This window comes from Panulirus ornatus, chromosome 30 (assembly GCF_036320965.1).
Source record: "Panulirus ornatus isolate Po-2019 chromosome 30, ASM3632096v1, whole genome shotgun sequence".
NCBI classification, from domain to species: Eukaryota; Metazoa; Arthropoda; class Malacostraca; order Decapoda; family Palinuridae; genus Panulirus; species Panulirus ornatus.
Window position 1 is genome coordinate 8,116,327 of NC_092253.1, and position 15,470 is coordinate 8,131,796.

Below are 15,470 nucleotides of genomic sequence, written 5' to 3' on the forward strand. Positions count from 1 at the left end.
TCGTGTAGAATAACATAGAGAATGCTGAAATATTTTGTTCTGTCTGTACCGTTTTCTTTGATTTTAAAATCCTGCAAGGAGTTGCCTTGTAGTTATATGAAATATTATTCTCAGACACCAAATCAACTATCTGCAACGTAGAACCCCCAAAAAATAAGATAAAGGAAAATATATCGAAAATTAATTATAATAATATTAGATTTTCGTTCAGTTTAAAAATATAATAAATAGAAATCATGAAATTGGTAATATCTAGCAACTCCTTCGTGGCGGGCCGACCCGGCGCCATGAGTCTGCCGCTAGCGTGACGTCAAACGTAAACAGAGAGCTGAGGGAAGAACACTTGTGACCAACTTGTGCTGCAATGGCGGCATCACGCCCCTTGGGCCGCGCTGCATTCAATTTGTCCAACATGATCTGGAATTGCAGCTCAACTACATCAGCGAACGGATCCGTAAATGGTGAGTAAACTCAAATTTGTTACCATGTCTCCTATGATAGGGGTGGTAGCACACGTGGTCGTAGGTTAAGAATTTCCATTAAATATTCTGATGCTCCTTAAACAAGCTTATTAGGTGTAATGGCGATAATGCCAACAATTTCATCTTGTTTTAAGACTTGTCAATGGTAAATTTATGTAATTTGTGTAGTGGGGATTGTGGACGGAAGCGCTGTGTGGCAGGGTGATGCAATAATTTGTTTATGGATTATCATGTTATGGTCCTCCTGTGAATGACAGTTCATGTTGCATGGTTCACCTCGTTAAGGAAACATCTCGTATGGTTATGTAACGGAGGGGCTTTTGTGTACACAGTGGTGACTTTCTGTCTTTGTAATGTCTTCGATATCTTTTAAGATTGTCGAGGGGAAAGGTGGGATGTGAGAGGGGTTGGGGGAAGAGTGTGGAAGAAACACATTTTAAACCTTGTTACCGGCACATGTGCCCCTGTGTCACTCACCGACGGACGCCATTGCCAGTAAGGAGTCATGGATACTACAAATTTTAAGTCTTGTTTTACTCTTTTACCAGTGCGTAAGAGTCCTATTTAAATTGAATTGTGGAACCCTTGGATCTCTCTTTAATGGAACGCCTCCAGTATTAATGTTGCGCTCCACGGGGCAGGAGGGTAAGGTATCTCCATGGATGCGGAAGTCTTATGGCCGTTCGCATACGGTAGTACAGCCACGAAAGTCGAAATACAAGGAAATGCAGGTGTACTGCAGAAGTGTAGGGTAAATACACCTACAGAAGCGTGGTATACGTCGCCTATTACCTATAACGACATTGTTTAATTTAGCATTTCTGTGTGGAATTTGAGATTTTGTTTTGGACATGTTTGGCGAATGCACATCACGACGCCATCTTGTTCGGATAGCGAACGCCAGGTGTCGCAGCCAAGACTGTACTGTACCATAATGACTCGCCGAATGGTCCTACCAATCAGAAAAGCTGTTATATGGCACTACTCCGGTAGTTAAATGAAGCGTGATGTTGGCTTTGAATATATATTTATATGCGACTGCTGGTGAATTTTATTGGAATGTAGAAATACGATGTCGCATCATCGGAATTGGTTATAAATAAGGTTATTAACTGATGATTTATATATATACATGTATTACCAAGTCGAATGGGTCTCGAACGGGTTTCCCACGGAAATCCTTTCGTATGTATTTCTGCGTTTGCTACCGTATATCCTGGTCGACCATGACAGTGCTTGCTATGTTACCACCTGCAGGCGAAGCCGAAAAGACACGACAAGGGAATCAGAATACATCATTTGCCTCTTGCATAGAGCGAAAAAAAACCCTCTAGAGTTGCAGAAGCCTTTTTACGAAGTGTCGAGCGCTTTCGTATATTACTGTATCATGAGTTAGCACACAATAAGAGAGCCAGAAAATAGTATACCATCCTCCGATGGATGGGGGGGAGGCAAATGAATTGAAAGAGGATTAAGGCACAGATCACTCGACCGCATCCTTTTACAGGATCGAGTAACTGTGTTCTGGGAATCATATATTTATTTTTTTCACTTAAGTTATCTAATTTATATATTTATTTTTTCACCTATTAGGTTATCTAATTTATATAAACCGTTTTGATATATAGTGATATCTCTACTGTGTTTGGTGAGAGACAATTAAACTATAGGTCTATCAATTGAGTGATTATATATATATATATATATATGACAGCCTTGGAATTTTCCCCTTGTCAATTTGATGATGCAAATTATCTAAGGTGAACAAATATCGCATTAGATCCTTGATCATGCCTCCCAAATCTGTGATGTGTGTATCCCTAACACCAAGGACCTTACCAGCTTGACCAGTGTAAAATTGATCCCACTATCTACAGGGATGTAATAGACACAACCCTATTGAGTAGTTATAGAATTTCTGGTAAGACTTTCCCTGACAAGCATGATTATTGCTGAAAACATTTAAGATAACGAAAGAGGGGCGCCCATGAATTACTTTTTCACAATAGAATAATACTAACAGTCTTGCTAGAAATTATATTTACAGTATTCACCATAAGAGCCATAGGTGAACAAAAACCAGATAAGATTGTTTTCCATTGGCCTCAGGTTAGATGGTTAGACCATCAGTAAATGCAGTTTTTCTGAATTGCCTAATTTTCAGGCATTACTAGGACGAAAACGAGCGAAATTTAAGTGACAACATATCCAGCTTTAAACGACCCTTTTGGAGTTTATAGACTGGCGTTTTTATCTGCCGTGTAGTTATTGTTGTTGGAGGAGAAGGCTTCGCTGGCGTGTTGAAGCCAGAGCAATGCTCTCCGCCATTTTGTAGGCGTTGACTGTTCCGTGACAGATGAGTAGTTAGACAAGGAGCTTCGGGAAGACCGCTGAAAGCAAGAACGTATGTGCTTGAGACGAAAACCCATTGAATCTAGAACCGACAATTGGGTAGAATCAACCCATTGTTTTGTAATAACACACAATAAGCCAAAGCCTAATTTTCTAGGGGAACAAACCGTTGATCATGCATTGGTGTGAATTTTCGAGAATGGGTTATGCTGTTCCTTGAGTTGTGCTGGTCTTCCAGAAGGATATAGATGCTGGCGGAATGGATAGCGTAGCTGGAGAACTTGCCTAGGTGTATTTCCCGACTGTATACCGTTAAGTAGAAGCCTTGAGGTTGCTGTGTGTGTGTGTGTGTTGTCACGCGGGTGCGGGTTCAAGATGCCTGCAGTATGGACGGCTTATGCCAGCTGGTCTTTGTGCATCCCTCGGGAAATTTTTAAAGCAGACGTCTCACACCGCACCACGTTTCCCCCCCCACACACACACGTGACCCCACCACCACCTTCCCAGATCGAGATGGCTGTAGCGATGGCTCATCTTATGTAAAGTGGTTTTTATAAAGATTTCCCAAGTTTTCTTGCATCACAGTAGCATGCTACAGGATCACGTACCTGGATTACATTTTTCCCGGTGATTCCATGATATTGTTTCCCTGAAATAAAACCGTGAATAACTTTTTTTTTCCTGTGGGTCAGTTTTTTGATGACTTTTACTTTACTACAACTTCCAATGCTAATGAGAATGTTAAACATTTCACATAATACCTGGTGTTTAATTCCCATTGAAAGAAAATGACCAGACACCTTGCATAACACATCCACCTCATGGTAAGTGATCAGAATTGCAGTAACTAACAGGCAATATATATATATATATATATATATATATATATATATATATATATATATATATATATCACCAGAATGCTGCTCATCACCTTTTAAACTAATGGCGTACGTATGTTCCTAACTATTCTCTGTAGACCTAAGATGATGGACGAATGCTGTACAGTAGTAGTAATGAGGTGTAATGAGGTCGGCTGGTAATATAAGTGACACGATTTAGTGCATCTTTTACGTTGTTAGATTACTCAGATGATATTCTAGGAGCTGGCCTCTTGTCCATCGATATAAGAATCCTCTTTCACACTTTATTCATTTTTTTTTTTAACTCGGACTTATTTTTGACGAGGCATTTAAGATCACTTGTACATTGCATTAGATTTTTATCACGAACTGTTTATCAGTGACAAGGCCTTTGTAGTCACAAATTGCATGGCCTCTGTGGTATCTCGTGGAGAATTTTATTGTTGTTCTATGATGGTGAAGGGAAGTATTTATTACAATATAAATCGTGTAGGGTCGCAAAATTATGTACCCGTAACATTAACGTGAGGATACTCGGGGTGTATTGTGCAAGTGTCTGAGTTGTTGCAATATAAGTTGTGGAGTTGCAATACTGGAAGTAGTACGCTGCCAACTCTCACAACTTCATATTTCTAACCTTTTTATTTTTGTTCCTCTTTAAAGTGTCTAGTGTTGACATAGTATATATACTCACTTGTGTATGTATATATATATATATATATATATATATATATATATATATATATATATATATATATATATATATATGACTTTGAAATAACTTATTAAACATGTTTTACCATGAGATTAATATCTTGCAGTTGTTGCTTGTGGATGTAAGTGATTTACAATGTGAATTTTGGACAAGTACATCTTTTCATGTCGCCTGTTGATGAGATTGGTATTATTGTCATATTATAGGACCCAGTGGCTGTACTTATACTAATACCCATTAACACATACGTACATATATATAGAGAGAAATGATAGTTATACCAATGCCCATTAACACATACGTGTATATAGAAATGAATGGCCTATTTGGGTGGTTTTAATATCTTGTGCTGCAGTTGGCATGTCATATCGTATGGTGGTTGTTTTACTAATAATGTAATGCTGTGTTGACTTTCCCCTCCTCACACCACATGCAGCTCATCTGGCCAGGAGGTGCGGGTATGTGCTGAAGACGCCTTCACTCCTCCAGCATCATCGCCGCCTGCTGCAGTTTGCTGCTGGAGGTATTATTATTACAGTCTGCCTCTCGGGAAAGCACGCTCAAATTTGATTTAATTTAATTTTTGCAAGTCTTTTGTTTCTTACAAGACGCATCGCTGTCTTTCTTTGCTCATGTCGTACTCTTAGTTTCCCTACGTTGTTGTTTTAATTTCGTAAAGTTTGAGCTTTTCATTTTTTTTTTGGTAAAGACGATGTATTACTTTGTATAGAGAGCTTCGTGCCTTTGCTTTTCATGTAGTTTTCGTTTAACGAGAAAGAGTCGAAGTTTCAGTGTAATGATTTACCGCACACCTGTTTAACATTTACTTATATTTGCATTTTATGTCTTTAGTTTTGTACGACATTTTAGTGTGTAATGGCTCGTTTTGTGTGTCAGTATGGCACATTTATTCCCATGTGTATATTTTATGCCTTGGAACATTTCACAATTGATAGTTTCCATTGATGTATTGCAGATAAATGTTCGTTGTTTTCAAAAGCACCCATTTTCTTGTACTCCACATACTTCTATCTATCTTTTCATGCATGTCTCTCAAGACGAAGTATTTATAAATTGGTGTTCCGTATTTTGACTGTGTATTGTTAAGCACGCCTCCTGTGGAACTGGTTGGGTCAATAATGCAGGTGGCAGCTTTCCAAGTCCCTGTTACCGCCATGGTCATACTGTTTATTACACCTATGATGGCGAGCTTAAACCATCTTTGTTATCAACAGCTGTCAAAAGACGTTTTCACGTTATGAAATGTGAATCCACGAAAGAAGCTGGGTGCTAGATATTTGGTATTGAATTTTGTGAGGACAGAGCAGTGAGTAAGTTTGCTTGTCAGATGGTTTGATTTTAATCGAACCTTTACAGTTTCTTAGAACTATCAACTAAGAGAACCAGTTATTATTAGACGTTTATACATTGATGAATAACCGAATGCTTTAGTGATACTAGAACCAAATCTTTAATTTCGAATTCTGATACTAAAGGTCACGGAAGAGTGTAGGTGAACACGTGAGCCGGAAATTTTCACAGGTGGTTGTAATTAGACCTCGGCTCATTCATGTTGTTGGAATGTAGTATCTAAGCGACTTCAGAGTAATTTCAGATCTTGGGCCACTCGCAGACTTCATATTAATTTCAGATCTTTGGCCACTCGCATAGTGAATATAAATGGTCTTTGCATTATCTCTAAACGGCTGAAGGGGTTCAAAAGACTTGTCAGTTGACGCCAACGGCTTATGTGATGAGCTCCAAAGCCAAAGACAACTTCGGGTCGTTAGTTTGTTCACAGTGAGAGAAATGTAGACCAGTTATAACACAGGGGTTATGCAGACTTCCTCGTATCCCTGGAGTTATTTGAGTCTAGGGGATAGAACCTCAGCCTCCCTCTCACTCCTTTGACGACGTGTAGCCAGCCAGCAGCCAGTGGGGGTCACTGCACTTGTACGACTTTGGTCGAAAAGCTGTTGTAAGTAAGACTTCACACCTCCACCATGGTCGCCTGTTGCCAGCCTTGTGGGAGAATACATATGAGGCTTCCTGGCATGGCACTTTGTTCCGTACAGCGCCTGGCGTGGTGCGTCCACAGGTGCTTTGTGAGATTCGACTCTTGAATTTCAACAAGATTTTTTTGAAGCGTCGAACCAAGGCCGTCAGGGAGAGCTCTTATGGCAGTAACATGTTTTATTTTGTGCTTTTGAACGAACTGGTAAGAGATGAATTTTTTTTGCTCTACGTAAATCGGATTATTATTATTTTCTGGTTTGTGCCTCGTAGGTCATATTGAAATAATTTACTAGAACATTTCCTGTTGAGTGTGTGTGTAATGTTTGCGGTGAGAAATTTGCAATGGGTTAGTAGGCTTCAATGAGGAAATAGCTGGCCTAACTTGATTGGGTCGCATATTTGCTTATGAAATGGTGTTAGTGTACACCTTACTTAGTGCAAGGCTGATTCCATTTTAGGTTTCAGTTTACTTTTGTATTTATCGTGTTACTGTGAAGTAATGACTGCAGTCGGTGTATATTTATAGAAAAATGTTAGTGGGAATAGCGCGTTTGATGTTATTTACCTATAAGTGTACTTGTTTTTCCATTGTAACTGCTGCAGTATTGCTCCCAGAAATGGAAGTAGTGAGTTATAGGGATAGTCGGTGAAGCAAAGAACAAGTAAACATTATGCGATATTGTAACTGCGCAGACTCAAGAGTGGGATACATTGCAGTTATTGTGTCTGCAGGCCTTTTTTATATATATATATATATATATATATATATATATATATATATATATATATATATATATACATTTATATGCAGTCCACATGTACTAAATACTGTATTTGTGACTTACGAAATCTATTTAAGCTTGACACGTAGTTAATAGTCATGTAGAGAAAATACTTGTTTGCAGTGTAGTGGTCGATACTAATGTAAGGCATTGTTGATATTAGGCAATGACACGTACGGGAGCTGCTGTTAGTGGAACTGCTTATAGGTAATGACATACGATAGTGCTGTTGTCATTAGCTTGGTTGTTAGATGCAAGACTTGCATAGTCGTTAGCAATGCGATGATTAAGAGAGCTTACCCGAACTCTGTGTGGTGTGCGCCAATTTTGTCATATAAGAAGGCTTTTAGTACTGTCATTGCTGTGGGATGTGTTACTGTGGAAGTAGTATACCACGATACTTTTTTTTTCTCTTAAATCGTCTATGTATAATAAGCCACGATTTGGTGAACCTTTAATTATATTTGAGCCAGAATTAATGCGAAGGCGTGGAGGACGCCCTGCCCCAGCTGTCAGCTTTTCATCGAAACAATTCTCTTTTAATATCACTATTATAGCCACCAATCGTATGGGGGGGGAGGGCTTATCCGGTCTCTTAAAACAAGTGCCGGTCGCCTCTGATCATCTTTTGAACGACGTAGGTTATCATATAAATCTAGTCTGTCGTTTATTGAAGAACAAGGATACATTACCAAGCCCTTGAACGGTAGATTTTCTTCCATGTTTGGTTAGCTAATGAAGAAGGGTACACGGAAGAACAGATAAGAGTCTTCCGTGTATGTTAGGAGTGTCCATTGCTTCGGTGAGACGACCTTGGCAATTGGAGAAGGGAAGACATGCCTGGCCTACCCCAGCGCGGTAAGGTCGGCTGGCGAGGGTTGAATTACAACCAGGCTTGTTACGGTCACCACACCGCCTGCTTGTGTTACTGGGTAGTTTGGCGGGCTGGAATTGGCTGGGTCAGTGTTCTTGTCGTTTTGTTGGTGGTTAACTGTGTAACTGCTGTAGTAAATTCCTTTCTGAGTCGATTATAGAGTACTGTGGCATATCGAGGTTTGAAGATTGCCTGACTACTTTACCGCTTTATTATTATCATTATTATTATTATTATTATTATTATTATTATTATTATTATTTAGAGAATACTAACGGACAAATGGTAATATATACATGAATAATGGTTTATTAGATGTAGGTAGCGATTTGGCTGAAAGCACATAGTGTAGGTATTACAGAACTGGGAGGACATAGTAGTTAATAGTGAACTAATTATACAAGAGCGTAAGATTAGGGTGAGCTGGATAAACATATGGTTGAGGTACATTTAGATAACCAGAGTGGCAGATACACAGGGATGTTTACAAAGTCAATGTTTTGATTAGTTACAGTAATACAGTACCTGCCATACTATATAGCCTCACTAACAGGAAACTAAGCTGTTATCACTTCATACCTTTGCACTTGTTCTTGGACAGTTTGTGAAGTTTAGATTGGTTGATATTGGACTGTTCTTATATGTCTCCACGAACTCCGATGGGAACGAGTCGCTGGTGGTGACGAACAGTGGTGTGTGGCGGAGAGGCGTGGGTTGGTGTGTGGCTGAGAGGCGTGGGGTGGTGTGTGGCTGAGAGGCGTGGGGTGGTGGGTGCGTCATTACTGTGTTGCCCAGCTGCCCAATGAGCTGTGTTAGAAATGTCTCATTATCAGTGATAAGCCAAATTATCATGCATTCTAATCCAGTGCATATTATTTATATTGGAATGTCTAGAGTGATTAACTTTAGCGCCATACAGATGCGCATTGTTGGTTAGTGTACATTTTCATATAGGCTTAAATGACGGGTTATATGTTTTGACCTCCATTCTACTGTACTGCATGTTGTAACACAGTAAGTGAAGGAACCCGATACTCTGAGAAACTTGCCCATATTGCTTTACACCTGATTTACCTCACGGTAATGCCAGTAGAATTTATTACCGGATTAGAAAGGAGAGAATGTGTAGGGTGTATCTTATTAAGATATTCAAATGCTTTCAGTAATCACATAAGACAGGAGACGGGGCGAGGTGGAAATGGCTTGCGTTTAAGTCTGTTGCCATTGAAAAAAGTCTAAAATATTTTGACGGTTAAAAGAAATCGGTTGTTTTGACTGGAGAGATTAGAAGTCTTGGCAAAAATATACATTTCATAAAGCTCGTGTGTTTCAGTGAATGGTGTTCGTCGTAAGAGCACGAGATGTTACACAGCTTGTTGCTCCCATCACATCTGAAACGTATATCCCCGTAGTCTCTATTCATCTTCCGTCCACACCATTTCAGTACACCTTGATCGCTTCTGTCGCTCATACCCATCTTAACTACCGCACCCCTCACACTATAGTTCTTGCTCTCAAACCACCTAGCATTTCCAACGCTCCCACCATCTGTGGTTCTTTTGCCTATATGGCCAATCAGTCACGTCTCATTCATACATCGCCTTTGGGATCATTTGTAGCTTCAAACACATCCATCTTTTGCCCTAACAGACATTGACCTCTCTTCCATACATGCTCTTCAATGCGCCTATTACGGGGAGACAGGTTTGGCCCCTTTTAGTAATCGTTATATATATATATATATATATATATATATATATATATATATATATATATATATATATATATATATATAGTATCTTTTACTCGCGTGTGCACCCTTATGTGTGTGTGTGTGGGTGTGGTGAACTGAAGCCCTCATGGACGGACCTTGAATGAAACATTAAAAAGCTTAAAGATTTGGAGAAAAAGAAGGAGGATAATGATCCAAGTTTTTGGAAAGATTTGTATTGTAATTGTTAAGACATACAAGAGAAATTAGATCTTTAAAATTCAGTGGCGTAATAAAAAAAGAAAAAGAAAATCACAACGTTCAGCATTTCTTTTGCCAAGAATCTCACTGTGCTAAGCAGGAGATTGCCAAGTACTTTGTGCCCTAGGTATATATATATATATATATATATATATATATATATATATATATATATATATATATATATATATATATATACACGGTATTTTTCTCGACGTGTAATGTTACATGTGTATATTATGTCATGTCTTTCGTTGTGCATGTAAATGATGAGTACAAGGAAGATTCGAGTGTTGATCACTGTTACAGCTACGCAGTGCGAGTGTCGTTAACTGGTGAGTGAAGTGGGCTCACGTGGCTTACTGAGTTGCTTTGATATGACCTTATCATTGCAGGTCAAGGTCGGAGGCGCTGTGATGTGCCTTGGCAAGCGCGTGTTACCCCGCACAGTAGTAGGTGTCAACTGGTGTATATTTAGTGATGGTACATGGAGGCGCGGTGGCGAACGGCACATATACATGCATACATACACACACGAGAGTGTAAAACTCACCTCCTCGTACAGTACAGATATGTAATTATTATATACACTCTTGGATTTCAAACCATTTTCATGACATGCTCCTCGAATACTGTCATTAATGAACACCTAGTGGCCATGACGAGATCTTAAGACAGAAATCTTGTAAAAAAAAGAAAAAGATATATTGGGAAGTGATTTTGTAATAACAGAGTTGTGAACGAATGGGATGAATTGTCATGAAGTTGAGAATGCTGATAGCATTCATCAGCTGTAAGAGAGAGAGAGAGAGAGAGAGAGAGAGAGAGAGAGAGAGAGACGATTCAAAGGTTGGTTGGGCCCCAAAAGCCTAAATCCAGCTCTGTACCGTCTGAATTTTTCATTACACACAACCGTTGTGATTTCTGTCCGCTGCTCCATCCCTGTCTCGTCTCCCCTCACTGCTCCTGCACTCCGTCCAATCTGTCTTGGAGTGCTCGCCCACCCCCCGTCATTTCTGTCAGGTGATCGTAAGAGCCCAGTATCCGTTCTCCATTTTTTTCCCACGTCCTTCATTGCTTCTCCCCCTGTTCGTGATTATCTTTCGTCAGTTTTCCTTTTATATCACTTCCTCGTTTTCTCTCTCCATTTTCGATTACTCATTATTCTTTTTCTTCTTCTATTACTTCTCCTGGCTTCTGTCTGCCATTACTGTTTTCCCTCGTACTGATAGACTACTCCCTTTCTCTTTTAACATCCATTCCAAACCACCACGCCTCACCAGCATACCGTACCTACGCCAACTTCACAACGTACATTGAATGTTGAGGAACAAAGTGTCAAGGTCAGGGTGTCTTAGTTATTTTATCGATTCCTCTTTACCACATGTTTGCAGTCAGCCCATCTTAGTGTCAGGCCATTGTAAAAATTCAGCTGTCTTCGTTACTTGACGGTCGGAAGTTCTCGTACGAGCGTGTACTTGAAGATGGGTGTGACTATCGTGTATTGTACTAATTTATTGATTTGAGAACTCGTTTCACTGCATGGCTACCAAGTTGGGACAATCGGATGGAGGCGGCCTTTGTGTGAGTGTGGTGCATTGGTGGCTGTGAGAGCGTCAGTATAGAACCTAAGTGTGATTTGGTTTATGTATTGAAGTACATGACTGGGGTTATGGAGATCGAGTGTGTGGATGGTGTGTTTGTGCCAATCGTTGCAGCACCAGTAGCCTGCCACTGGTGTCTTAACTTGTTGACCACAGCTTTACGACACTTGAGCACGACTCGACGACCATTGTACACGACGTGACGACTCATGGATACGATGGGCTGGCTGGTCCTTTGACCTGACCCCCTTGACCTTGATAGTCACGTTGAGGGACACGCCAGCGTGCGTACCCACCATTGGTCGAGCCATTGTTCACGAAGGGTTCATCAAGTAACTAATTATCCGTATGTCGACTGAAAATTTCTATACTGACTTCCATTCTTCCTACACACTCGCTTTCCCTCTTAACTTTTCGTCTTTTTCTCCTTATCACGTAAAGTTTATTTCAAACTGGACATCAAACACTCCACGGATTCCCATCCATGTCATGACTAAAGGTAACATGAGTTGCAGTAACTCACAGGAGGGAGTTTGATCGTAAAAAATCGGCTGAAAGACGAAACTGAAATGACTTTGTTTCGCCACAGACGCCGGCCGCCATGTTGTTGTGGCAGTTGCTCACGTTATATAAGCATCGCCGACGTGGCTTGCTACCCCCCGCTGCTGTACTCCACGCCGCTACAGGATCTAGAATTTAGATATCACCTTTTGACAGTTTTTATGAGGTGCTTGTGATATATTTCAAGACATATTATTGGTTAGATAAAGCCTGGGGGATCGTCTCGACTCGCTTTCTCCCTCTGTTATCACGTATATGTATAATTCATGCCTAGTTTCAGTTACTCGGTAAGATTTATTAACCTTTCCATCGGTATATACGTCGAGGTACTTAGACATCTGTAGCGGTGTGATCTCTCCCCCCCCTCACCGCCACCTCGCACCTGTTTTAGCTTGCATTAAAGAGCAAGCAACGGCTTCGGCCGGGCCATTGCGGTAGGCGGTCGAGCCTGCGCTCCTGCACGCTATCGATTACCGGCGGCGGTGGCGGGGGGGTTCGTGAGGGCGAGAGGCGGCGAGGCCGGCCTCCGGGAGCGTTTTCTTTGATTCGACGGACGTTGTAAGAGAAAATGGGAGAGATTGTTGTAAGAGAAAATGGGAGAGATTGTTGTGCTGTAAGAGAAAATGGGGGAGATGTTGACAGGGTGTTGAACTATACTATTACTGAGGTGTGATGTTTTAAGGGATTAGTTTGTCATAAGGTATCATGAACTAATACCAGTTAAAGGAGGGATGTACGGTTTAATTCGTCGGTGTGTTATCGGAGATGACGTCAAAGTTGTTTACTTAGTAGCTTTATCAAAAGGATAGATAGGTTTCGGAGGACAACAGTATGTAAAAGTTGTTCAAGATCATTGCTAGAAGATGTGGGCCATCTGGTTTATCTTTGACACCTGAAAAGTGTTATTTTTGGTGTGGTAGTTTGAGCTTGGGCCACGACGGACTTAATGACCGTGGTAGGTGGTGGGCCAATAGAGCCACACTCAACTACCCAACCACCTATCGCCAGACGTTTCATTATTGATGATTACATTAGATACAGTTGTGTGAGTCATTAGGGTTTAACGGTAAGTTACGAGGGTTTTATATCACGTATAAAGCGATGACGTCCCCCCCCCCAGCTCTTACGTCCATAGCTCCTCCTCCCTCGTCACCTCACGTTGTGTGAGCGTGACTTGTTTGCCGCCTCGTAGTGCTGTCCACCTGACAACTGATATGTGTGTCATAGTTTATCGCTCTACCGTGGTATATCATTCAGGCGCAGGTCAAGGAGAGATCTCTTTTTTTTTTTATCAGTATTTCTCCTTATCTTATCCTTGGGTTTTGGTTGTAGTTATGGGGGAAAAACAAGAGAAAAATAAATGAGTAGCATTTCTAGCCTTATTTTCCATATCTGCAGGAATTGGTTTGGTCTCATACAAGAGTGATAAACTGACTGCTTGTTGAATGGATTAGGGAACAACAATGGGGTATTGCTCCTTGTTACCAAGTGTATGGACCATTTACCAGAGCTGGGGTCGGATCTCAATCCATGGAGGGTATAATTGCTAGGACCAAGTCGCTCAGCTGTGAGAGGGAAGACTTGCTAACTTCTGCGCCAGTTATCGAGTTGAAAATATAAGAAACGCGAATTATATGGTTCAAGAGCGACACGAATTTTCCAAATTTTGAAACAACTAGAAATGAGTGATTATTTGGGTAGGCTTTTTTGAAGAGATGGATTGTATGTGAATATTTAATAACGCCTTGACCACGACCTAGAGCCTTTTGGGCATGATGGCCTGGCTTCTAAGTTGATTTAAAAAGGGCCAGGCCACAATGCCTCTTGGGTCGGAACGTCTTGTTCATGTTTTCTTTTTTTTCTGAACAAACTCCTTCAGTCAGGAGATTACTACTGCTATCTTGCGCATTATTGAAGAGCGATTGTGTGAAGACGATAGAGCCCAACATCTGATGTCTTTAAGGGATGATGGATTGGTATTACCCGCTGGCTTGTATCTGGGAAGGGGGATGAGTATTATTTAGGGTCGGGATTAACGCAAGGAAGGAGGTGACTTGAATGGTTCTGTTGTAGGGCGCCGCCCTTTAGTAACTAACTTCGGGTTGGATTACGGTGTAAGTTCCCGCGGTGGGCAGAAACCTAGACTTTCACTGAGTTGATAATTTTTCTGTATTGCTTAGAATGCTGAGTGGTTATTATTGTTTATTATTATTATTACTTATTATTATTATTATTATTATTATTATTATTATTATTATTATTATTAGTATTATTATTATCCCCGTGAAGCGCAATAGGGACTTTCTTCCATAAGCGTTCTAAAATTAGGGAAGGCTAGGATAGGATGATGAAGTTTATTAAGCTAGGATAGTACTAGGATAAAACAGCGGGTGGGGATATGGAGGAAAATTTAAGGGGGGAAATCAATATATGATTTGCTGAGGAAAAGGATGGCCTTTAGAATTCTATTTAAGACTATATGATGTCTAGGTTTAGATTAAAAATATGATCAACAATGCTATCTTTTTTTTTTTTACTTTTGTAGATATTAATGAGGTTGTTTAAGTCTGGACGTAATAATAGCTGGTGGAACATCGTTAATTAATGCCTTCAATTGAATTGCGGGTTACAAATAGGTAATATTGTATTGTGGATGGCGTTCCCTTTTCATATGCGATGAATAAACTTTTGAAATCTGATTGGGAGTGTGACTGAGTGTTCATTTCACCCTCTTTACTGACAGATGCCGTTGAAAACGCATGGAGCTATTTTTTTTTTCTTTTTAGGTTTTATGAATTTCATTGGGTTGATGTAATTTAGATGATGTTATTATTAGGTAGTCTTAATTTTTTTTAATTTATCCTTTAATTCCAGTGTAGTTTTTTATTATACGATGGCCCTTTTTTTTCTTTTTAGGTTTTATGAATTTCATGTGGTTGATGTAATTTAGATATTGTTTTTAGGTAGTCTTAATTCTTTTTTTTAATTTATCCTTTAATTCCAGTGTAGTTCTTTGTACGATGGCCCTTTTATTTAAAGAAGTCATAAACTTATTCTTTTAATTGATCTTTATTTCAAGTGTACTTTGTTAATTGTTATACGATGGTTCATAAGAAACAGATATGTAGCATATAATTCCTCTACTTGAATATTTATATGAATATTTATGATGTGACTCGTGGAAACTAAATGTTATTGGAGAAGTCCAGTCTCTTGAAGATCCAGTGTAACTCCTTTAATGTGATGGCT

At 39.9% G+C, this 15,470-nt stretch overlaps 1 protein-coding gene across 2 annotated transcripts in view; it reads left to right on the forward strand.

Moving 5' to 3' along the window:
• Positions 1-304: 304 nt before the first annotated feature.
• LOC139758378 (uncharacterized) overlaps positions 305-15,470 on the forward strand; it is a 52,438-nt gene continuing 37,272 nt past the window's right edge. Inside the window, exons 1-2 of one of the 2 annotated variants that reach the window (XM_071679688.1) lie at positions 316-461; positions 4,849-4,935. In XM_071679688.1, coding sequence (XP_071535789.1) covers positions 365-461; positions 4,849-4,935 — 184 coding nt within the window. In that variant the 5' untranslated portion in view covers positions 316-364. Of the gene's footprint in view, positions 462-4,848; positions 4,936-15,470 lie in introns of both variants that reach the window. The other variant, XM_071679689.1, reaches the window with a different exon arrangement.